The following is a 24,136-nucleotide window of genomic DNA, read 5'->3' as shown; positions in this document are numbered from 1 at the left end:
CATCACCCCTAGGCTGCCCCCCACCACCACTGCTGGCTGGAACCTGCCGGCTCCTGGGTGCCCAATAGGCCTCTGTGCCACCCGCCACCAGCCCCTGTGGTCGCCCCGCTTGCGGTCCCGCCCATGTGCACCTGCGCAGCATCAGCTTAGGGTTCTTGGCCACCACATACTGCTCCAGGAGCTCCAGGAAGAGCGTGCGCATGATGTCGGTGTAGTACTCCAGCTTCCCGTGCAACGCCACCGTCAGCAGGGACGCGAAGTAGACCTTGGCGCGGGCCGAGAACTCCCGCTGGTTCTCCAGGGTGTGGATGAACTGTGGGGGCCGGCGGTCAGAGCCTGCCCAGCGCCGCCTGTGCGCCCTCCCGCCCGCCCGCTGGCCACCCGGCTCACGTTGATGAGGAAGGACTTGCTGTTCAGCAGGTTGGAGAACTGGTAGAGGGCCTGCTCCACCACCGGCCGCCGCGGCTCGGGGATGTCCAGCTTGCCAGTGATCATCACGTCCTTGTCGCCGTCCTTGGAGGGCAGGAAGAAGACGCGGTCGGTGTAGGTCTTGTAGTCCAGCACGGGGATGCCAGCCTCGTGCACGTCGTTGGTCTGGTCCTCCATCTCGATCATCAGGTCTAGGGGGAGGCTGGCGTGAGACGTCCCTGGCCACCTGGGGCCCTGATCCCCACACCACACACAGCATTCCCGCCGTAGGAGGAGCCCAAGCACCAGTCCCCGAGCGGCCGCCGCCGAGCGGCCCCTACCCGTGAATTCCTTCTTGCAGCGGTCCCGCACACTCTCCTCCAGGCCCTCCAGCTGGGACTTGATCTTCTCATACTCTCGTTCGGCCTGCTGGCTCTTCCTCCTGCGGGGCACAGGGAGGCTCCTGGGTCCTGCCGGGCCGACTGCTCAGCTACCCGGATGAGGAGGTGGATCTACACGCCTGCCTGTGCAGGGCGGCGGGTGAGGCCAGAGGGGCCGAGGCGGGAGGGCTGAGGGCTGGGGGTGTTGGCACAGCCGCGGGGCGGGCTCACCAGTAGCAGTAGACAGACACCGCGATGACAACCACCATGGGCACAATGACCAGCGGCAAGATGAGGCTGAGTGGCACATCGCTCACCCGTGTGTCATACTCCACGCGGCCCAGCACCCACTCGCGAGAGCCGAACTTCACCTGCATGGGGGGCCAGGTTCAGCGCGGTCCCGTGGGGGCGCCTCCCGCCCGCCCCGTGCACGCACAATGAACTCAGGCAGGTTGTGTGTGGTGTCCCGTTTCTGCCGCCGCTTGGGCGGGGGCTGCACCTCCGGGGGCTCGCAGTACAGGTCGGTCTCCGTCAGCGTCTTCATGGTGCAGCGCTCGGCACCCACAAAGGCCTCGGCCTCCTGCAGCGTCATCGCCTTGTTCAGATTGGTGCCCTGGGGAGGGGGCAGCGGCCAGGGTGAGCAGGAGGGAACTAGGGACGTGTGGACCAGCTCTGAGCCCAGACCCGAACGGGACCCAGAGCCCCGGGGCTGCACCATCCTCACCCGGGCGTGGATGAGCTTGTTGACCTGCTTCTTGACACCACCTGTGAAGTTCTCAAAGGTGGGGTCAGGCACGTACTCGAAGGCCCCGGCCTCCGTCCTGAGCAGGGCACGGTGCCCGTCCATCTCGATCAGCACCGTGAGGTTGTAGGCCTCTGGCTCCTCGGGGACAGCCGGGGACAGGAAGACAACCTTGGTGTCGTTGTGGAACACGTAGTCCATGCCCACCACCTGCGGGCAAGTCCCAGCCGTCAGCCCCCGGGTGAAGACCCTGCCCTTCCTGGCGCGATCCCATTGGCCGGTGCCAGAGCTGAGCCCACACCAGGACTGACCGTCACAGGCTGCAGGGATTCAGCCTCCCGCGGCGGCTGCCAGGACTGCAGGGGCTCCGCGATGACCACCATGGCAAACCTCTGGATCAGGCTGAAGCCCTGACCCGTGACGTTGATGCTGCGACCACCACTGGGGAGGGCAGTGCCGCTGTGGGCTCGGCCGGCAAGGGTGGTCCCTGCAGGCTTTGCCCTCCCGTCCCCGCCCACCCTGGCTCTGCCCACACAGGGCTTCCAGGTGCATGTGTGGGTCTGGGTGGGCAAAGGGGCAACACGGTGGGCCGTGCTGAGCACGGGACTGTGCCACCGTGGGCGGGGGGCACGCGGGGCCTGGTGAGCATGGAGCCCTGTGGTGTGCCCGTCTGGGTTTCTAGGAGGAAGTGGATCTGGGGTGCAGTGGGGTTTTCCAGAGGCTTCCTCCCGCTGCACAGACCAGCCCCACCACATTCCTTTCAGCACAGTCAGCCAAGGGCACTGAGGAGGCAGCTGGGTGTGGGCAGAGTGGGGCGGGGCGGGGCGCACCAGCCTCACCTGGCAAAGCTTCGCAGTGGCTCAAAGGCTCGCAGTACGGGGTTTTCACGGTAGGTGAAGAAGATGCTAGAGCTGGGCACCGGGGAGCCCCCATAGGAAACCTCCAGGGGCATCTGGCCCCGGGTCGCCTGGGGGCCTGTGACACACTGGAGCTGCGCCCCAAACTTCGTCCTGGGGAGGGAGGGTGCTAGTCTGCATCAACCCCTCCCCCGGGACCAGCCCCAGCCCAACCAGGCTGGCCCCGCCATCCCTTAGGGCCACTCAGGTCTCAGGAAGTGCCCCCCTCCATACCCAGGGCCAGGGCCAACCAGACTCAGCAGCTTGGCGGTGACACCCACACTTTACACGGGATGCCGTTGAGGGTCACCCGCACGTCCTCCTGGGAGCCCGTGTCCAGGTAGGTGCCGTGGATGGTCAGTGTGGTGCCGCCCGCCTGCGGTCCCTGCTGCGGCTCCACACTGAGAGGCTGGGGCTGCTGAAAGAGCCGCAGGGGCAGTCGGGTGAGGACGGGGCACAGGACACCCTTAGCCCTGGGCTGGATGGTAACTGTCGTGGGGAGGTGGCGGGCAGAGCCCTCCTCCCGGGTTCGGCAGGTCCCCGAGGCCAGGTGCTTACTTGGAAGGTGAACTGGACGTTGGGAGGCGAATGACCGAGTTTCCCAAAGACGTCCACCTCGACACCCCCAGTGAAGGGCGCCTCTGCAGCCTCAATCACACACACGATCCTGGCGGACGACAGGCAGGGTGGCCCAGGCCCTCCCGACCCACCCCTACCCTGACACCCTCACCCCCTCCGCCTCTCCACCCACCCCGTCACCTGAACCCCAGCGTGGGTACTGACACGGCCGACGGGGCCCGGGCCAGGGCCGTCCACTCACCGGGTGGACACGGAGTAACTTTCCGGCTGAAAGGCGCAGTTCCGGCCAGCCACGGAGATCCTCTGGATGTCCTCTGCTCGGACACCCAAATTGGACCCCAGGATGGTGATGCGGATGCCGCCACCGAGGGGGCCTGTCTCAGGCTGGATCTGAAACCGCAGAGCCGGGTGAGCAGAGAGGGGCTCAGGCCAGGGGCACGGGAGGGTGTGGGCCAGGCTGCGAGGGGCTCACCCTGGTGATGACGGGCGGCGGGCACTCGGAGGTGGCGTTGCACAGGGCCTCATACACGCACCTGCTCTGGCCCCCGCACCACGCACACCTGTAGTCAGGGTGAGCGGCCTGGCACAGGCTGCAGTCGCTGCGGCCAAAGGAGCAGTTGTAGAGGGTCACTGCGGGGAGAGCTGCCATCAGCGGTCACCCCGTGCCTGCCCGGCCCCCACCTGTCCCCACGGTGCCCACCTGTCCCCCTGCCCACCCCCCACTGCACCCGCCCGTGGCCCCCACCATGGAGCTTGCTGTCGATATTCTTGCCGTAAGACTTGACGTAGAGATGCAGAGGCAGCGTCTCGTTGGCATCGTGGGACAGCTGGGGAACACACAGAGGCACACTGCACTTCCCGCCCCCACAGAGGGGTGCGGGTCGGGGGTCACGAGGGCAACCACCCTGTGGCCACCGGGTCCCTTCCCAGCCAAGGGCAGCAGGGGAGGCCTTCAGGTGTCGGAAGTTGGGGAACCCCACGGACACTGCTCTGCGCCACTCTGTCCCCCGGAGGCAGAGGGCAGAGGGGGCTTCTCCAGCAGCGAAGGGCACGGCAAGCCCCTGGCTGGGTTCTGGTCCCTGGGGTCTCCCTGCTGCCCCTCCCCTCACAGTCCTGGAGGTAACCCGCCACCCCACCCTGGGCCCTAGGGTCCAGCAACTGAGCCGGCCTGCCCTGGAGCCATACCTTTGGGGTCCGAAAGACGAAGGTCCCGGATTCCTGCATGCTCACTGGCTCCATGAACTTGAGCAAGTCACTGCCCACGTGCAGGGAAGAACCCTGCAGACCAACCCATCAGGACCCTGGACGGGCGGCTCTGGTACCCTGGCCCTCCTCCCAGAACCCCCGCAGTCCCTCCTCAGTGTCTACAGTGTGAGCCCTCTCCTCACCCCACACGTGCCTGTCCCTCAGACTCTCCCATGCCAGCTGACCCCTCGGCCACTCCAGAGTCCAAACACCTGTGTCTGCAGAAGCCTCTGAACGTCCTGTGTGGGTGTCCCCTGGTCACCTCCACCACTCATCCACCTGAGGGCATCGCCCGGCCCACCCGGCATCGTGGCCCCCACAGCTCCCTCCTCGGGAGGTGGCACTGGCCCCTCAACCTCCGCACACCTGCCTCCTCCACCACCTCTGCTCAGTCCCATCCAAAGGCCCCCGCATGCTCCCTCCTGGCTTCTGTCCCCGATATATCCTATGCCCTCTACCTCATGTGGGGGTCCCGAGTTGGGGAGCACAGGTGGAGCTCAGGCTACCACACACCCATCAGCACCGGCCTGCCGCAGCCTCCCTCTGCACCTTAGCCTGCCTGTCGCTGGCCTGCCGCAGCCTCCCTCCGCACCTTAGCCTGTCGCCACCCGGCACCCCTCCCTCCGCACCTTAGCCTGTCGCCGCCTGGCACCCCTCCCTCCACACCTTCACAGTGTCCAGGTTCTTGCCCTGGAAGGTCACATCTGTCTCATGGTTCATGGGGATCACCAGGGGGCTGGGTTCCAGGAACTGGGGACAGCTGTCCTCCTGGGAGAGCAAAGCTGGTCAGGTGCTGCCTGGGCACAGCAGAGCAGCCGTGCCCTGAACAGTCCCCCGAGGCCCTGAGGCCCCTCACCATGTCCCCGAGGCCCCTCACCATGTGGGCACGGATGATGCCGTCCTCAGGGTTGGGCGAGGCCTCTCGGCACTCATGGTAGCGCAGGTCCCACTGGCAGGTCCAGCGGTTGCTCACGCAGGAGATGCACCTGAGTCCAGAGAAGGTTGTGAGCAGGGCTGGGTGCGTGGGTGGGGCGGGGTCGAGGGGCAGGAGACACTCACGGCAGGTTCTCCTCCAGGCTCATGGCCTGGCGGCAGTCGTAGAAGGGGTACTTGTAGGAAGTGAGGAAGATATTGTCTCGTCTGAGGAGGAGCTGGATGGTCACAGCCACGTGGTCTGCAGACAACAGAGGGGACGGCATCAAGGTGGAGGCTGCAGGGCCGAGGGCCGGGCTGAGCCTCCCCTGGGGCTGACTCTGGGGGCCGAGGTGGAGACGCCTGGTCTTCAGATGGCGCCTGCCAGGACGCCCCGCGCTCACGCTGGGCTGGGCCTGCCACCTGCTATCAGATCTCGAGTGGGGCTGCCAGGACGCCCGTTCACGCTGGGCTGGGCCTGCCACCTGCTATCAGATCTCGGTTCGGGTGTCGGGCCCAGTGCGGGGTTTGCCTTCCTCCCCAGGGCCAGGTTGCTTTCGTACCCTCTGTTCCCGCAGGCACTGAAGGCAGCGGCTCCTTGGAGTCTGGGTAGGACCTGCCAAGTCCCTGCCCACGTCACTGTGTGGCCCCACTGCCCCCAAAACTCAAGGGATATGGGCGTGACGCCTGCCCTGGCCCACATGTGAGGCCCTACAGCCTCTGGGAACCGCCCTGCTCTCTCAGGCTGGGCTGGACACGGCAGGGAGGGGTGAGGGGCGTCTGCCCAGACGACGGGGCCTGGCACCTGGCACCCAGATGCTGCTCTGGACGTGATGAGGAAGCAGGCTGAAGACAAGTCACCCTTGCTTCGGGCCTGGGGGGCGTGGCTGCAGACAGCCCTGGCGGCCCTGCAGCCTCTGGGAACAGCCCCTACTGTCTCAGGCTGGACAGGGCACCCGGATGCTGCTCTGGACGTGATGAGAGAACAGGCTGAAGACAAGTCACCTTTGCTACGGGCCTGGGGGCATGGCTGCAGACAGCCCTGGGGGCCAGAACCTTCCCCACCACGCACAGCAACCCCACCACAGGCTTCATTCAGGCTGGGCCCCCGGAGTGGCCGCAGAGTGTGCCTGTGCCCAGCTTGCACCCAGGGGCCAGCAGAGGCAAGAGCCCACGTGCACAGGGCCCCGTGTGACCGAGAAGGGCCACCTGGGGGCTTGGGAAGGGGCCTCACCCTGGCCTGGCGGCGTGATGGGGATGCTGCTTGGGGAGTTGCAGATGACGGTGCCGCCCTCCACACGGGCTGGGTGTGGCGGCGACTCCCCAAAGAGGCACAGCAACTCATCCTCCTTGCTCAGGGCGGGGAGGGGGCTGACGGTCAGCTGCACCTGAGGGAGGAGCCCTGCAGCTCACACTGGGAACCCCAAGTCCTGTCTGCCCACCTACCCGTGACTCGACCTCCCTGTGTGTGTGGGCGGACGTCCCAGAGGAGCCTCCAGAACCTGACTTCGCATCTTCCAACACAGGCCCCTCTGTGGTCACCCCGCCTGGGACAAGGCCTGGGTCTACCCTGGATAGGGACAAGCCCCACCCCTACCCACCCAGGTCACAGGGATCCAGGGAGCCAACGGAGGGCGGGCTCCATCACTAAGGCTCAGTGCCCGGAGCCCAGGCGGGGGAGACGTGGGGCCCTCCCCTGCCTGTCCCAACAGCTACTAGCCTGGGGGAGCCCCCACCTGGCCGAGCCTGGGTCCGAGGACCCCCACCCAAGCCCCACCACGCACCTCCCCCTGGGCCCGCCGGCTCATGTTCTGTGGCTGGGCGCTGGTGATGGCCACGCAAGACTTGCTCCGGCTCCACAGCCAGTGGCTGGCCTCCTCGGCCCGTGGACACTCGGCCTTCCGGGTGCATCTGCAGGCGCAGGGGGCGGCCTCAGCACTAGGACTCCCTCAGCCCAGGGTGGGGTCTTGTTCTCCTAGGACAGTGCAGTGTGTCCCCCGACCCAAGCCATGACCTACCAGGATCCCAGAGGCAGGCCGTGTCCCCAATCCCCCCCAGGCACTCACCGTCCCTCGACGACGCACCAGCCGCAGTAGGGGTCCTGCGAGTCGCGGCACTGGGTGCAGGTCGGGTAGCTCAGGCACTCCTGCACTGGCAACCGGAACACCTGGGGCAGCGGGGCCGAGAGTGGGACCGTGGCAGAGGCCACACGGGCCTTCCGCAGACCCTGGATGTTCCCAGACCGCCAGCTTGACCCAGCTTTGTCCCAGGGCCTCGAAAGCCTCAGAAACCTCAGGCTTGTTGTTAAACAGTTCTGGCTCTGTGTGGCCCTGGCCTGCTGGCCATGCCACGCCCAGGATCCCGATGGGAGCCCAGGGAAGCCAGGAGGTCTTGGCTGTGGGGTCTCCTGGGGCAGCTCCCCTCCTCTGTACTGGTTCCCTCCGAGGGGTACTCCTAGGCCCGGCCTGAGGGGCTCTTGCACCAACCCCCCACAAGCTTGGGGCCCAGGCCCACGTCCCCCACTGACTGAGCTCACAGAGGCTGTGCCGGGACCCCGTCTTGCCATCCACCCTCAGAACACCCAGGTCCCTTTCATCAGGACGGGGCACAGGCGGGGCCGGAGGGAGAGACCTGGTTGAGACCACACAGGACAGAAGGAGTGGCAGATACAGGGGCAGTGCCAGAGACACGGGATGGAGACGCTGCCCGGGACCCGTCCAGCCGCCCCTCTTCCAGCCCAAGGAGAAGGGCCTGGCTCTGCAGCACCCAGTCCTCCTCTGGCCCCCAGGCCTGTCATAAGGGCACACTTGGCCTGCAGTGCTCTCCGCGGTGCGTCCGGCTCACCTTGTCCTGGGTCATGGCGTACAGGCTGGCCAGGTCTCCAGACAGTACCAGGTCGCGCTTGACTCTCTTGTTTATCTCCACAAGGATAGAGTCGTACTCTGAGGAGGTGCCGTTTGGGGTGAGGTACACCTGTGTGCATGAGGGCAGGCTGGTGAGGGTAGGGGCCTCGTGCACAGACAGGCCCTCCAGAGCCTCCCTGCCCCAGCCTGGGCCAAACCTTGAGGATGCGGCCGTCAGAGGTGCCCAGAAAAGCCACAGTGTGGTTGTTCTCGGCGGTGACCGTCACGGCCGTCAGGTTCAGGCCTCCACGCTGCAGCACAGCCGTGGCTTTGAGCCCGTCGCGGCTGCCCAGTGGGTAGGGCAGGTGCTCCGAGCCACACGGGAAGCTCTGGCTGGAGCCCTGCGGACCGCAGCGTGTCAACGGCAGGCAGACCCCCCGTCCTGAAGGGCCCTCCCCACTCGGGCTCCAAGACTTGGGACAGGCCCTTCCCCTCGGCACATGTGCCCCACACACGTCCCGAGAACAGGGCCCACATGGCAGGGAGCCCCACCGTGCTGTTGTGTGACCCAGTGCCCGACACAGGCCTGGGACTGGTGCCGGCGTGAATGGCACTGAGACACGCAGCACCTACCCATGCGAGCACCCATGCTGGCGAGAACCACGGCCACATTGCTCACGTGCACCCTCCCCAGCAGGCTGGGACACGCAAACCCACACACGGACGCCTGCAGTCCGGGCCCCGCAAGAACACACAGAGGCCCGTACCGGCGCGTGGCCGCCGCACAGGATGTCGCCGTGGAAGGGCTTGTAGAAGATGTCACGGGATTCCCGTGGGGTTGTAGAAGATTCCCAGGTGCCTGTGTAGCAGGCGTTGCGGTTGGCCTCCATCTTGGCGTGCACCTCGTCCAGCGGGAACAGGCAGAGGCCCGCACCAGGCCCTCCACTGCTCCGGCCGTCTCTGCTGAAGGCAGCGTACAGCACCCTGCCAGAGCCAGGCGCGGCCACGGAGGCCGCCAGGCAGGTGCCAAAGGCCGCGGCATTGGCGTCGGGGTCCCGACACTGCAGGTCCATCTCCAGGTAGGAATAGTAGTTGGGGTCCTCTCTGCACATGCGGGCCAGCAGCGTGCGGTTCTGGGCCGGGTGCTTGTCCTGCTGGTTGAAGACAAAGAAGACGTAGGGGCCGTCCTCGAAGGCTGCCACGAACTGCTGTGTGTTGGTGGACAGGTAGCCGGCCTTGTAGGTGGCGTGGTCCGTGTAGGCTTCAAAGGCTTCCCTGCTGTCGGTCCGGTCCAGCAGCCGGGTGCTCACGATGATGCCGTTGTCGTGCGGCCCGTTGCCTTTGCCCACAAACAGCACGCGGTCACCGGGACCCGTGGAGCTCACCAGCCCCACCGTGGCCACGCCCTCGTCATTGCTGGCCACGAAGGACTTCTCGCCGCTGCCGTCCTCGTAGAACAGGCGGAGGGAGATGTTACTCAGGGCACGCAGGGCGCAGATGCCCTTGAAGAGGCTCCCGCACTCCACCAGGCGCTTCCTGGGAGGGTCGAGCAGCAGCAGCTGGTTGACATTGTCAGTCATCTCAGCCTCGTGGCACTGGCTGGCCTCGATGGGCGGCGTGCACTTCTTGTTGTCCAGGGCCGGGCCCGTGGCCACCTGCTGCTCCAGCTGCAGCTTGGCATCCAGCTGGTAGAGGGCATTCACCGCCCCCAGGTACACCACGCCTGAGGCCTCGTCCACAGCCAGGTGGTTCAGCTCTCTCTCGCTGCGGAAGAAGTCCAGCTTGCGGGACCTCAGGCTGCCCGCCGCACCCAGCAGGCCCAGCAGGGTCAGGGCCCAGAGCCGCAGTGCCATTGCCCCCGGCACCCTGTGGGAAGAGTGAAGGGTCAGGGGAGCCCCGGCCCAGAAGACCCCCCATCAAATCCCTCTCCGGGCCCTGCCCCAAACGTCAGAACATGGGACAGAGAGGATCATGCCACTCCACGAACTGAGGAACCCGGAGCTCCGCCCCTTCCTGCTTCACACCCCCGCCATCCTCAAGATCTTGCTGGAGACCACCTCCCAGCCCTCCTCAAGGCCACCTTGACCGACCACTGGGGCCAAGGCACTGCCACTGCCTACTACAGGATCCCTCCCGGAGGTGCTCACAACACCGGCAGGCCTAGTCCCGAGGCAAGGAGTCGACGCCCCCAGAAAGGCTCTCAGCTGCTCACACACATGCCCCCTGACCTGTGACCCCAAGCAGCTCCAGGTGGTCGGGAGGCACTGGCCCCAGCGCATAGGCTCAGGCTGACAGACCGACCCCTGGACGTTGGAACAGGCAGCTCACATATGGGGCGGAGGCGAAGTACACGGGAAATTGGAGGCTCGGGTGAGAGCGAGGGGTGAAGGACACAAGAAACTGGAGAATCGGGTGAGAGTGAGGGGTGAAGGACACGGGGAAACTGGAGAATCGGGTGAGAGCGAGGGGTGTACTGTGCATACCCCAGCAAGTGCACATGCTGTTTACAACTGTCCACCAGAGCCCCAGGCGGCCTGACCGCCTCCAGGCCCCCTGCCCTGGTGCAACAGTGGAAGCCAGCAATCACCCACCACTCCTCGCACTTGGCCCATGCCACCCCCCAGGGCAGAGCGTCTGATGGGGACACAGGGGAGGCAAGAAGGGGACCTGGGGAGCCGTGAGCAGCTCCAAATCCACCAGGTCTCAGAAGGGGAGGCCCCCAAGTGTTCGGGCTAGACAGGCTGTGTCCGTGTGTGTGTAACTGAGCACGTCTCGGTGTGGTGTCTGTGCCTGCGTCCGGCCTGGGTCTGGGTGGATGAGGGGGATGTGTGATGTGACAGGTGAGCTTCTGAGGACCAGGCTGAGTTAAGGGTCTCCCAACAGAAGGACGATCCAAGGCCACCCAGGACATGTGTGGTTCTCCCTCCTTCCTTCCCTACCAAACTCAGGTGGCATCTTGGGGGCTCAGATGCAAGTGGCAGACAGGGCCCTTCTGCCTCTGAGCTCTTCCTCAAGGTGGTCCGTCCCTCTCACGCTAGGGACCCTGCTCCATCCTGGCCAGTGATCCCTGCATCAGCCTCCCTGCCAGTGCCCCCGCCTCATGCTCCCAACCACCCCCACTCCTGGGCCCACTGTCATCTTCCCTGAGTGCACCAACCCTGGGGGCTCCCAGGTGTACAGGGCAGCCCTGACATGGCAGGTGCCAAGGGGGTCCAGACCTGATGGCAAAGGGTCACGAGGGATGCAGGCCCTGGCCTCCCCCACCTCCCTGTGCAGGCCCACGCCGTGCCTCCAGAGGGACTGCCACACCCTCTCGGGCCACCGCAAGTGTCACCTCCCTGCATACGTCTCATCCCCTCGAAACGCAATCCTCTTTCTCACCACCTATTTGAAAGTTCTGCTGGGCCTGGTGGCTCACGCCTGTAATGCCTGTAATCCCAGCACTTTTGGAGGCCGAGGCAGGCGGATCACGAGGTCAGGAGATTGAGACCAGCCTGGCCAACGTGGAAAAACCCCGTCTCTACTAAAAACACAAAAAATTAGCCGAGTATGCTGGCACCCGCCTGTAGTCTCAGCTACTCTGGAGGCTGAGGCAGGAGAATCACTTGAACCCGGGAGGTGGAGGTTGCAGTGAGCCGAGATTGCGCCACTGCACTCCAGCCTAGGTGACAGAGTGGAACTCTGTCTCAAAAAAAAAAAAAAAAAAAAGTTTTAAGTGTGGAAAGAACAAGTCACAAAATGCAAATGTTTCCACATCTCTGTCTCTGACGGCCAGGCTGAGCCATGACAGCCTTGTGACCCATTTCTCAAGTGAAGAAACTGAGGCACGGAGTGAAATTTGCCCAAAGCCACACTGCGGGCATGGGTGGGGCTAGGATTCTGACCTGCAGTGGGAGCAGCTTGGCCTCTGACCACTGCGTTTCTCCACCCTTTGACAGCCCCCGGTCCCTGTGGCCTCTCCTCCCAGGAGGGCAAGGAAGCCCGCTCTGTTGCTCTGTAGCCAGGGGAGGTGTTTCTCCCGAGCCTCAGCTTTGGGTGAAGCTGCATCTACTGGCACAGCCGCCCTCCACCTGCCCGTGGCACCCCGTTCGGATTGCCCTCACGCTTCCTGAAATCTCTTGAGGTGCGACCAAGATGCAACCAACCGACAACATCTGAACAACCCTAGGGCCCGCATGAGTGAGATGGGGCTGCACTGGCCTTCCTGCTCCCTGAGGACGTGCCCATCAGACAGGCAGCTCCTGCGCCACACAGAACCCCCTCCCTGCACCGGGGATTCAGTGCTCAGCTGCTGCCCAACCCCTGGAGCCCCCAGGTGCCCACGAGCGCAGCAGCCGCTGGGAGGGGTGACACCCACAGGCCAGGGAGTTCCTGGCCACTTGATGGCAGAGGCTGGGCAGGGCCAGGGGACCCCAGGCTTCACCCTGACAGGGGTGATCAGCCAGAAGATGCTGGTTTTAGTGAGACAGGAAGATTCTACGAGCCCACGGGAACCTCTGGGCGCGACCTTGGGGGAGGGGGGTCTATGCCCAGCTCAGCCAGGGTCCCCCGCTGTGGCTCAGTGGCCTGTCCAGGGGGAGAGGAGAGGAGGGTATGGAAGTCCCAGGCCTCCAGGAGACGCCCACAGGCGACAGCTCCAGCCCATGGCCCTACCAGGGAGGGGCAGCGCCTGCCCGAAGGCCCCCCAACCCCTGCCGCGCCCCCCTCCCACCCACGGCCATCCGGGGGCAGGTCCCGCAGGCCCCTGCCTTCTAAGTGCACCCAGTGGCGCCAGCGGGGGCAGGCAACAGGCAACAACCAGGCCCCTCGGCCCTGCGCCCAGGCCTGCTGCCCTCCCGTCCCGGCCCGGCTCATCCGGCCCAGCTCACCCGGCCCAGCTCGGCGGTGGCCTCGGCCCTGGCCCTGCACGGCTCCCGGGAATGAATGGAATGCGCCGCAGCCGGGAAGGAGGCGCGGGGGCGGCGCGGGGGCGGGGCCCACGGTCCCCTCGGATCTGACCCGGACTGAGGTGGGGCAGCTTGGAGAACCCTGCGGCGCCCCCAGCCCCAGGAAAAGCAATGGATCTGGGCCCCCACCGGCCACCCCTCACCCGTCCCCATCAGCTTCCACCCAGGGAAGCCACTCACCCACCCACCAGGGCTGTAGGGGCCCCGGTGCCGGAAGAAGGCTCTGCTGTCCCTGCCAGGGGCTGGCACACCCTAAGTGCTCAATAAACACCACCGTGTGCCACCAGGGAAAGCCTGACTCGGCCCGTGCTCCTAGGGCCCTGCCGGCCCAGGCCTTCCAGGGTGGCAGGCGACGCTGGGGTGACACCCTACAGGTAGCAGCTGCCTTCTCGTTCCTGGACAAACAAGGCCTCAGGTGACCTGCCTGCCCAGGCCCAGGAGCAAAGGGCAACCCACCGGACCAGCAGCAAAGCTCAGGCAGTGCAGGAGGCGCCCGGCACAGCCAGCTCCACTTCCTGCTGCCTGTGTTCCTGGAACAGGAGGGAGGGCGGGCGGCAGGCATTTCCTGTTCTGAAGCCCTCCTGGGACCCCCACTTATGGGGCTGGCGGGGATTTCCTCGGGCCCTCTGGTGCCTTCCTCCTGGCTGAAGCTCGGAGGGGCACTTTCAGGAGACCACACCAACTCTGGCTGCTGCTGGCCCACCAAGCGTCTGCACGGGCACCCCCATCACCACACCCCCAACGCCCAAATTCCCAGCCCTAATGTCCCAGAACCCGGTGCTCCAGTCTCACGGCAGACCACTCCACCTGAGCGAAAGCTTGGCCTCAGAGAACCGGGGGGCCTCACAGCGTGCTGTGGGCAGGGAAGCTCCCCACTTCCATCCAGGCCAGGCCATGGGAGGAGCAGCAGAGTGACACGTATGGTTGAAACCTGGCTGGACAGAGGCTTGCAGACACCACATGGCAGTTCTAGATACCTCCAGCCTCCCTGTCCACATGGCCCCAGCCACCCACTGCCTTTCCCAGGTGGGGTGCAGCCCCCTCACCGAGGCTCCAGTGATCCAGCTCAGTTTCTGCTCCAGGCCAGCATCGAGATTCTCTAGGAGGCAAAGGAGAGACGCCGGTCACAAGAGGAGCCCAGTCACAAGAGGAGCCCCCTACCTCTGTCCCATGCTGGTGGGGGCTGGGGGAAGAAATAACCCACAGGACCCTATCTGGCCTTTGCCTTCTTCCTCTGGCTCCTGCGCAGCCCCTTCCTCAGACACCTCCAGGGCTCCTGGCACTCCCCTCTGTCAGAGGCTTTCTGCCTGTTTAAATTAGGTATGGCTATTACTTTGCTTAAAATAAAAGTTGCTTTCTGAGGTCGGGCGCAGTGGCTCACGCCTGTAATCCCAGCACTTTAGGAGGCCGAGGCGGGTGGATCACGAGGTCAAGAGATGGAGACCATCCTGGCAAAGACAGTGAAACCCCGTCTCTACTAAAAATACAAAAAAATTAGCGAGGCGTGGTGGCGGGCGCCTGTAGTCCCAGTTATTCAGGAGGCTGAGTCAGGAGAATGGCGTGAACACGGGGGGTGGAGCTTGCAGTAAGCGGAGATCGCACCACTGCACTCCAGCCTGGGCGACAAAGTCAGACTCCATCTCAAAAACAACAACAAAAAAAGTTGCTTTCTGAAAAATATACACACCCATGACCCCGAAATTTCACTTACTAGCTGTGTGTGACCTTGGGCAAGTTACTTAACTTCTCTGTGCCTCATTCCCCATCTGTGGAATGGAGAATGAATAATGAGCTACCCCCAGGGGTTTATAAGGACTAAATGAATTCATTCACAAAAAAGTCTCAGAGTGTTACACTGTAGCATTCAGCAATGCTTGCTATTGTATCTTCCCTTGTTATTGTATCTTCTAGTTCTGGATAAACACCCACTCTACCCACAGGGAGGCACAGACCCAGGGTGCTTCTTGGCATGGTTGGCTTTAGCGAAAATGTGGCAGCCACCCAGCATCCCACCAGAGGATACTGTGCAAGACTACATGGTAGATGCACGTGCGTCTGTGCTGACTCTGATAGAGAAGTCTGAGTGCAGGGTTTGGCCCCATCCATCTCTGAGAGGCTCCAGAAGGCCTCAATCCAAATTCAAAATAGTGGCTGGCTGCGGTAGCTCACGCCTATAATCCCAGCACTTTGGGAGGCTGAGGCAGGCAGATCACGAGGTCAGGAGTTCAAGACCAGCCTGACCAACATGGTGAAACCCCATCTCTACTAAAAATACAAAAATTAGCCAGGCGTGGTGGCACGCGCCTGTAATCTCAGCTACTCAGGAGGCTGAGGCAGAAGAATCACTTGAACCAGGGAGGCAGAGGTTGCAGTGAGCAGAGATTACACCACTGCACTCCAGCCTAGGCAGCAGAGCGAGACTCCGTCTCAAAAAAAGAAAAGAAAATAGTGGTGAACTTTGGGAGCAAGGAGGAGGCCACTGCACTCCAGCCCGGGCCGGAGTGATACTGTCTTAAAATACATACACACACACAGACACACACGCACACCCCCCCCCCACAACAAAACAGTTCAAGGAACTTGGACTACACCATGAACTGGCCGGGTGTGGTGGTGCAGCCTGAAGTCCCAGGTACTGAGGAGGCTGAGGCAGGGTAGCTCGAGCCCAGGAGGTTTAGGCTCCAGTGAACCGTGATTGTGCCACTGCACTCCAGCCTGGGCAACAGAGCGAGACCCTGACTCTAAGATTAAAGCAGAACACAAGTTTAAGACTATATTTACATATTGCTTGTCTAAAGAAGAAGCTGAGCCAGGCACGGTGGCTCACACCTGTAATCCCAGCACTTTGGGAGGCTGAGGCAGGCGGATCACCTGAGGTTGCAGTGAGCCGAGATCGCGCCATTGCACTCCAGCCTAGGGAAAGAGCAAGACTCTGTCTCAAAAAAAAAAAAAAAAAAAAAAAGGAAAAGGAAAGAAAGAAAAAAAAAAGAAGGTAGGCTCCACTCTGCCTCAGGACGTGACTCTCCAGGCCCTCAACAGCCACCACCACAACCAAGGTTCGGCTACTGAATCCTGCTCAGGCCCCAGAGTCCACTCCAGCCTGGCCAGGTTGGGTGCCAGCAAAGCGCCTCCTCCGGCAGGGCCAGGCCCCGCTCTCCTCCCACCCCACCAGGATCCTCATGTGCCCTGTGCAGCAGGACCCAGGGTTGGACATGCAGTAACACCAGCAGCGGGGAGGCGGGAAGGGAGGTGAGCGTCACAGCTGTGCATGGATTGTGCTACCGTGCCGCACAGGTAAGGGTTAACCCGGCCAAAGGGCTGGGGGAGGATGAGGTTTGATGGGCAGAGAGTGTCCTTTCGACCTGAGACTCAACAGCGCCTTTGTGAAAAGGGCAAACTCCTCTGGCAAACTCAGAAGCCAAAGCACAGGGCAGCACCGGGCCTCCTGAGAAAGCCGGGACCCGCCGGGACTGGAGTGGAGACTGCAGCTCCTGAAGGAGGTGGCAGCCATGGCGGTGGCACAGTGGCCCCAGACCTGCCACCTTGAAGGGACACCATGCCAGCCTGTGTGCTCCTGTGCCCACTCCCTCAGCCTCCTGCAGCCCCCAAACTTCTCCCTGCAGCACACCCCCAGGCCCCAGCCTCCACCAGCCCAGGCCCTGGGGTTGGGGGGATCAGCCAAGGTCAGGGGAGGCTGGCCTCCTCCCTGCCCATCCCGCGCCCCCTAGAACGACCTCCCCCGAGAGATCGATCCACTCAGGAAGCCAGAGGCAGGGCCCATACTTCACTCTCCTGGAGGGGGCTTCCTGCTGTCCTCTCCCCTGGCCCTCACAGTGGAGGAAGGCCATGGATTACCCCTCCCAGAGAAGAACACCAGGATCCCTCCACCCTCAGCCTGGGGCCCTTCCTGGCCCAAGTCTACCTCCTCTGCTCCGCCTCTGGCTTCTCCCACCTCCATCCATCTTGCTCTCAATACTGAGCCAGGCTCCATCTCCCTCTCACAGGATTCCCGCTTAGCTATCCCAGAAAAAGGAGCTTCTTCCTTAGGTGGCTGTGGTCACACCCGAGGCTGTTGCACACACAGACCTCAAGGCCTGAACTCCGGAGCCACACCAGTGAGTTCACACCCCAGGTCTGTCACGTTCTGGCTGGCTCATGTGGGCCATTCAGAAAGGTGCTCTGTGCCTCAGTTTCCCCATAGGTAGTCTGGGGTCATTATGGCACCCACCTCAGAGGGCTGCCTTGAGGTTGAGTGGGTGTGGAAATCTTTACAGCTGTGCCCACTCAGAGAAGGCACCCAGGGAATGCTGCCTCACGGCATTCCCAAGTCTGTGTTCACCGTGCTCCCCAGAAAGCCCCTGCCCATCCTTTAGTCCCAGAGACACCCTCTCTAACCCAGCCCCTGAGGGACTGGCCTTCTCTGTGGTCTGTGGTCTTCACCCACAGGGCGTGGCCACACACCCCCACCCCCTGCCCCAACAAGTCTCAACACTGGATCTGGCCACTAGGCACCTGCCGGTCCAAACTCAGTGAGCCAGGAAGGGGTGGCGACATGCAGGGGTGGGAGCTAGAAAGTACACCTGCACCCTTAGGTCACCCCCAGGCCAACAGAGCAGAAGGGTCTCCTCACCCAATCAGAACTCTGATGGGGGCCAAGGGCAGCCCAGGGATGCTGGGCCTCCCCCCTCTGCCCTAGACAGTCTAGGAGGGAGCAGGAGCTGCTTGCTGGCTGGGCGCCTGTGGTCCCCTCCTCAGGTCCCCTTTTTTTTTCTGACCAGCAGCCCCAGGCCCCTTGCACAGGCTGAGTCTGTCTCCCACCCCCCTCACCAGGTAAAGGTAAACAAGAGGGGGCCGGGCGCGGTGGCTCAAGCCTGTAATCCCAGCACTTTGGGAGGCCGAGACGGGTGGATCACGAGGTCAGGAGATCGAGACCATCCTGGCTATCACGGTGAAACTCCGTCTCTACTAAGAAATACAAAAAACTAGCCGGGCGAGGTGGCGGGCGCCTGTAGTCCCAGCTACTCGGGAGGCTGAGGCCGGAGAATGGCGTGAACCCGGGAGGCGGAGCTTGCAGTGAGCTGAGATCCGGCCACTGCACTCCAGCCTGGGCAACAGAGCGAGACTCCGTCTCAAAAAAAAAAAAAAAAAAAAAAAAAAGGTAAACAACAGGCATCTAAAGGGGAAAGACAGAGCCCTACTCCAGATGAAGTCAAGAGTGGGGGCTGCCAGGTCCCCCAACTCCTGCCAGCCTTGGTTCTGAGACTGCCCCAAGTCTTGGCTGCACTGGGAGACGGTTCAGCAGGGGGGCTAAAATTGGGGGTTCTGCCTTTCAGTATTTTCAAGCAAACAGACTGAGCCATTCTTTTCTTTTCTTTTTTTTGAGACAGTCTCACTCTGTCACCCAGGCTGGAGTGCAGGGGCACGATCTTGGCTCACTGCAACCTCCGCCTCCCGGGTTCAAGCAATTAATCCTGCCTCAGCCTCCCGAGTAGCTGGGACTACAGGTGCACGCCACTACACCTGGCTAATTTTTTGTATTTTAGTAGACATGGGGTTTCACCATGCTGCCCAGGCTGGTCTCGAACTCCTGAGCTCAGGCAATCCGCCTGTCTCGGCCTCCCAAAGTGCTGGAATTACAGGCGTGAGCCACCACACCCAGCCAGACTAAGCTATTCTTAATGCTAAAATCAAACCAGCACAAAGCAGTCAGGCCCAGTGGGAGGAGGGGCCCAGCTTGGGGGTTGCTCTTGGCCAGGCCAGGCTGTGGGCTCTGGCAGGGGAACCAGAGAGGGCAGGGGCCAGAGGAGGGGGCAGAGGAGGTGGATGGGCAGCTGCCAGACCGGGGCCAAGATGGGGACCCAGGCAGCAGCAGCAGCCATGGAGAACTAGGACAGCTCAGGCCTAGGCCTGGGAGGACGGGAGGGGGTGGCATGAGCACAACCCTCCACTGCTGCGGTGCAGCACGCAGGGGTCCTAAGGCTGTGCGGCCCTCCGGGGCTCAAAGGACTGGGGTGGGCACAGGCCCTGCACTGGGGGACCCCGGTGCGGGGGCGGGTGAAGCAGCCTCGACAAAGTGAGCGATTGGCTGCCCCAAGGCCAAGACGCATCTGAGAGCTGCCGTCCGGGAACGGGGAGACAGGCGTCACAGAGAAGCCAGGGAGCCCCCGCAGCCAGCAGCCAGAGGGCCGGGCCAAGGCTAGCGACACACGCAAATCTGCAATTAGCCCAGAGCGCTAAACAAATCAGAGGAAACAAAACAGGAGCGCCGGCGAATCCCAGCCTCCGCCGTTTTCAAAACAAGCTCGAGGGGGGCGCCGCGGGGCGGGGGCCTGGGGGGTCGGCAAGGACCCCGGCCGCCCCTCCCCGCAGCACCGCGCCCGTGGGTAGACGCGGGAGGGACTGGTCCGAGAGCGCGCGGGAGACCCGGCGAGGGCGAGCCGGCGGCCCCGCCACCCAGCCTCACCCGCCGCTGACCCGGGCCAGAGTTCAGCCCAGGAGGCGGGGGCGGTCCCCCCGGAGCCAGCGGGGCGGGGAGGAGTGCCTCCTGGGTGGGTCTGCGAGCCCGGTACCCGGCCAGAGCCAAAGGCTGGCACCCCGGCCTGTGTGGAGCGCCCTGGACTGTTCCTCCCGGACAGACCCAGGTGGCACAGCCCCTCCCCCCGGCGCCGGCGCCGCCAGACTCCCCGGAGGGCGCAGAACGGTTGCCAGGGAGCCAGGGGCAAAGCGCGCCCGGGGCCAGGAAGCGCGGGGACTAGGCCCGGGCCTCCTCGGCGCCGCCCACTGCCCCCCGCAAGCCTGAGCTCCGCGGCCACCTCCCGGGGACTCCGGCGCCCCGTCCGCCCCTCGACCCCGCGCACCTGGCGCGCACCTGGCGGGAGCACGTGGCCGCCTCTGGGACAAACCTCACCAGGCCGGGAACCCAGGGGCGGGTGGGAGCCTGACCCGAGTAACAATGACGGTGGCGGCGACAGTCACAGGAGCGCAGGAGACATCGTCCCCGCGGGGCGCTCACCTGGCGTCAGGCACATCGGAGCGCGCGAACGGCCATTACCTAAGTCCTCCGGCCCGGGGAAGGGGCGCGGGGAGCGGCTCCGCCCTGCCGGTGGTGGCTCCGCCCGTGCCCCGGGTCGGTCTCAGGGCTCGGCCCCTCCCGGCCCAGCTGCCAATCATGCACGACCCTGCCCAGAACAGCCTCCCGCAGGACTCTGGACCCAGGGTCAAGGCCAGACTCACCCGGAGCAAAGGCCGAGCGCTCCCGGCGCAACCCGACCTAGGAGCTGGGGTGGGGCGGGGCGGGGCTCCAGGGACAGACTGACGTCGCGGCCTGAGCCTCGCGTCAGCGTCTACAGCGATCCCCGCTGGACTCTCGGCCGAGGACCCCTCCCAGGTGGAGGCCGTCGCGCCCCTTCCCCGCCAGCCTGGTTCCAGGGCGGGGCTCCTTCTTTGGGGCCAGCCTCCCCTGCAGTCTGGGCTCTGGGTCCCAGCAGGAAAAGTCACCCTGGCTGGCGGCAGCGACGGGGTCACCAGCCCAGGATCCTGGGGGTGCCTCAAGAAGCCCCAGCTCCTCCTGTCACCTGCTCCAGCCGGGCTGGTCACAGGCCCCACTGGTCCACACCTCCTGACGCACCCAGGCCACCTGGTACCCAGGCACTCTGTATCTAGCCCTGGCCCTCAGGCACCCCCTGAGCTCACCTGGCCATGCCCAAGGGGCCTGCCCCAGCCCCCTCCCTGCCTCACCCACCCCAGCCCCCTCCCCGCCTCGGTACCAAGTGAAGTCCCTGTATATGGTGGGTTCCCTAGACCCGGGCCGCAGGCTGCCCTCCCATCCTACACACAGCTTCGAGGCCCTCCTCAGCCTCCTCTCTGGCCACCGCCCACTGGCGCATCTGGAGGAGGGTCCTCGCCAGCCCTGACAGAAGGTGGGATCCAGTTGGCTATGGTGCCCTGTCCCCACATGCGCCAGGCCTGCAGAACCATTCTCCTCAGCCACCCCTTTTGGGGTCCCAGCCCCCATCCTGTCCAGCCTGGGCACAGCTGTAGCCCCCTCTTGCTACACAGCGGTCCTTCGGGTCAGAAATCTGGGCAGCGCAAGGCACCCACCGATGTCCCTGTGCTTCCTGAGGACCTCCTGCGGGAGGGGCGGGCACTGCCAGGTGCTCGGGGCACACACATGAAACCGGTGGCCACTGCAGGAACCACTAGCTCATCAGGACGGGACGTGTGGTCAGACAGCCGGCGGCCACGGAAGGACTCTCGTGGGATTCTGGGGCTCGGTCACTTGGAGTCTCTCCTGAAAGGAGGCCTCCGGGCCCACCGGTGCCCAGCCCCACCTGCAGGCTCTCCTCTGAGTGGCCCCCACGCATCTCCCCCTTTCCAGTTCAACCCCACAGCACCCAGCTGCTCAGAGACCAGGTCCTGCCTGGATGCAGCTGGCTCAGGACCAGCCCCCGCCCACAGCCCCCTTCTCACCCCCGGGGTGGGCGTGGGGGGTGGATGGGTGAGGCCCTAGCCAGTGAGCAGTAAGCAAGGCCTGTAATCTCCCCGTCAGCCTGTCAGAGCCTCAGCGGTCACCCCAGCCCCGCCTCTCCCATCACTGCTGAACCCCACAATTAGCTTGGGGCGCCGCGCCAAGCCTGTGTGCCAGACACCGCTTGCACACATGACCACACATGTGCAGACACACACGGCTGGGTGCTGCCGGAAGAGCTCTGCCAACAGGGTCTCACCCCAACACCCAGAACTCGCCCCCAGTACAAAGAGCCTGGGAGAGATGCCTCAGGCTGGGGCACTTGGGTTGAGAGAGGCAGTGGGTAGCTGGGATCTTGGCAGTGGGGGTCTCAGAGCCTGGCATGCCTGGAGCCCTGAGGGAGGGGCCGTGTGTGGCATGGGGGAAGGGGGCGGGGGCAGGGCCGTCTCAGCAGGGGAGAGGGGCTGCATCTGCCCAGGATGACTTGGGGGTGGCATGGGGGAAGGGAGGGCAGAGGCAGGGCCGTCTCAAAAGAGGAAAGGGGCTGTGTCTGCCCAGGATGAGTTGGGGGCTGGTGAGGCACAGGGTGTTGCGCAGGATCTGGGTCCAGGCCAAGAGTGAGGCGCCCCAGGATGTGGGCTGGGCCCCACAGGGGCAAACACTCAGGGCTTTGGGAAGCTAGAGGGACCGGGATTTCCCAATGAGGAAATGCCCATCTCAGAGTGGGGGCAGGTCAGTGAGTGGGAGGTGTGGCCCGTGGCCGGCGCTGTGTGGGGAGGTGGGTGCCCCTGGAGGCCAGGTCCAGCCCCTTGCTCCACGCGACGGCTTGCTCTGTTAGTGGTGGAGCTGAGGACTTCGAACCCCCCAGGGTCTGGTCAAGGGTCACTGGGCCCTAGGTCTAGATGCGGAACTGGGGGACCCTCCGGCGAGCTTTGCTGGGCCTGGGTGGCCTGCCCGGGGTGCCCCGCCTTCCCGCCCTCCTCCCTAACATCCTTTTCTCCTGAGGTCCCTCAGGGTGGTCACCAGATCAGGCCTGGTGCCAAGATGGGAGTGGGGAGGCCAAGCCCCTCAGCTCCCCTGGCCAATCTCTGAGGCTGAGAGGGACTGGGGGGCCATGCTGGAGCACCTCCCTCCCACCACCTGCCCCTCGCCCCTGTCAACTGCTGGCTCCACTTAAAATAGCTTCTCCCCCTCACTGGTGGGAGGGAGGCCCTGGTGTCAAGCCGGTGAGGCTAGAGCAGGGCTGGGCACGGGGCCTGGGCTCAGCAGTGTTCTGTGCCCTCCATCTCCTCCAAAGCAGGCCCCAGCTCTGAAAACACACCTGGCAGGGCCGGGATCCACAGTCCTCACCTCCTGCTGGTCCTCAAACCCCGTTCTCCATGGCTAGGTCTCTGAAAGACTTGGATTACCCCCAAGCCCCCCGCCATCCCGCCAAGCTGTGGCCCCCATGCCACCCTACCACCTCTGAGTCTCCCTTGCTTCCCCCAGGAGAGACCCCCCACGCTCCTGCTTCTGGCCTGTCCTCAGAGCCCCAGAACTCACCTAGGTTCAAAGCCAGACCCCAGCTGAGGACGGAGCCTGGGCCCCAGGCAGGTGCAGTGAAAATCACAGAGCAGGCTCCTACGCCGGCCACTCATGCGGCCTGAGGCATAGCCCCCTGGAAACTGCCTCAGCCTTTAGCACCCCGCCTCGGACCAGCAGGGCAGGGAGGTTCCTCCTCTGAGAAGCCCTCAAAGCTGCCTGGAAGGAGTGGGCAGTGCCCCCAGCCACCAATCTGACAGTGGTCCAATCTGTCTCTGAGCAGGTGGCATGCTGGCTCGGGGGTCCCAGACCACAGCAGAAGGTCACCTGGGAAGACAGCCCCACCCCTGCACAGGGCTTGTGGGCAGGAACCGTCCCAGCCACGGGGCAGACGCCCTTGCCTGGCCCCTCGGGGGGCCGTGTTCACACAGGAGGCCTCAGAGGTGGACACCAAGCATTTTCCTCTTTCTCACTCTTGCTGTGGGGCCCAGCTGGCGCAGCATCGGGCCCAGAGGTCGGTGCTGGACACTGTGACTCCACCCAGGGCCCCCCCAGGGAAGCTGCTGACCAGCTGTGCCAGAGGGGCCAGGGGCCCTACCCCCAGGAGCCCAGTCCCTGCCCCTGATGCTGCTGCTGCTGGCAGAGCTGGGGGTAGAACTGGGGCAGCACCTACCTCTCCTGCTCCAGGCCTGGGCCAGGACTCAGCGGGCACTGGAATGAGGAACTATTGGCTTTCAGAAGCCAGGAGACCTCAGGGGGCTGAGGAAGAGAGCTGGACCTGCCCCCAGGCACCCTGATCCCAGCCCAGGGCAGTCTCCTCCCTCACCTAGCCTGGGACACGAGGCAGCTCAGGTGTGGCCTCGGCCAGGCCTTGGGGGCCACCCCCAGGGAAGGCCACCAACCACAGTGGGCCCTCGGTGTGGGCCGGTCTCTGGATGTGAAGGGCTCCAGGATCTGGGCTGCAGAGGCAGGACTGTGGGAACTAGAACCCCCGGCTCCTCGGCCAGGCCAGCCCCAGTCTCCTCCCCAGACACAGACATCCCCAGGGGGTGGGGCAGACCTGCAGTACCACCAGGGGCAGCCTGCCCCACCATCCCTGGCTCCACTGGGCCTGGGGCCAGTCACTGTCACAGGTTCCTGAATTTCACAGAGCAGGGCAGACCCACGGCGGGGGGCAGGGTGCCAGCATTCAGGGCC

At 64.3% G+C, this 24,136-nt stretch overlaps 1 protein-coding gene across 20 annotated transcripts in view; it reads right to left on the bottom strand.

Moving 5' to 3' along the window:
• Positions 1-24,136, bottom strand: part of PLXNB2 (plexin B2) — a 33,371-nt gene that overhangs the window by 6,000 nt on the left and 3,235 nt on the right. Inside the window, exons 1-26 of one of the 20 annotated variants that reach the window (XM_077949214.1) lie at positions 22,961-23,161; positions 22,740-22,809; positions 13,998-14,050; positions 8,773-9,871; positions 8,224-8,406; positions 8,007-8,135; positions 7,229-7,329; positions 6,947-7,073; positions 6,397-6,550; positions 5,310-5,424; positions 5,128-5,236; positions 4,917-5,018; positions 4,191-4,283; positions 3,751-3,832; positions 3,478-3,635; positions 3,247-3,395; positions 2,985-3,093; positions 2,708-2,844; positions 2,370-2,540; positions 1,842-1,971; positions 1,513-1,740; positions 1,225-1,401; positions 1,020-1,159; positions 750-850; positions 391-620; positions 132-313 (exon numbers count right to left, since the gene is read on the bottom strand). In XM_077949214.1, coding sequence (XP_077805340.1) covers positions 132-313; positions 391-620; positions 750-850; positions 1,020-1,159; positions 1,225-1,401; positions 1,513-1,740; positions 1,842-1,971; positions 2,370-2,540; positions 2,708-2,844; positions 2,985-3,093; positions 3,247-3,395; positions 3,478-3,635; positions 3,751-3,832; positions 4,191-4,283; positions 4,917-5,018; positions 5,128-5,236; positions 5,310-5,424; positions 6,397-6,550; positions 6,947-7,073; positions 7,229-7,329; positions 8,007-8,135; positions 8,224-8,406; positions 8,773-9,858 — 4,193 coding nt within the window. In that variant the 5' untranslated portion in view covers positions 9,859-9,871; positions 13,998-14,050; positions 22,740-22,809; positions 22,961-23,161. Of the gene's footprint in view, positions 1-131; positions 314-390; positions 621-749; positions 851-1,019; positions 1,160-1,224; positions 1,402-1,512; positions 1,741-1,841; positions 1,972-2,369; positions 2,541-2,707; positions 2,845-2,984; positions 3,094-3,246; positions 3,396-3,477; positions 3,636-3,750; positions 3,833-4,190; positions 4,284-4,916; positions 5,019-5,127; positions 5,237-5,309; positions 5,425-6,396; positions 6,551-6,946; positions 7,074-7,228; positions 7,330-8,006; positions 8,136-8,223; positions 8,407-8,772; positions 9,872-12,873; positions 13,462-13,997; positions 14,051-14,284; positions 14,431-14,662; positions 14,718-16,873; positions 16,892-19,808; positions 20,588-21,051; positions 21,323-22,739; positions 22,810-22,960; positions 23,162-23,612; positions 24,073-24,136 lie in introns of those variants that run through there. The other 19 variants (XM_077949207.1, XM_077949203.1, XM_077949205.1 and 16 more) reach the window with 19 other exon arrangements.

This window comes from Macaca mulatta, chromosome 10, assembly GCF_049350105.2.
Source record: "Macaca mulatta isolate MMU2019108-1 chromosome 10, T2T-MMU8v2.0, whole genome shotgun sequence".
NCBI lineage: Eukaryota > Metazoa > Chordata > Mammalia > Primates > Cercopithecidae > Macaca > Macaca mulatta.
This window is presented reverse-complemented; position numbering and strand designations above follow the sequence as displayed.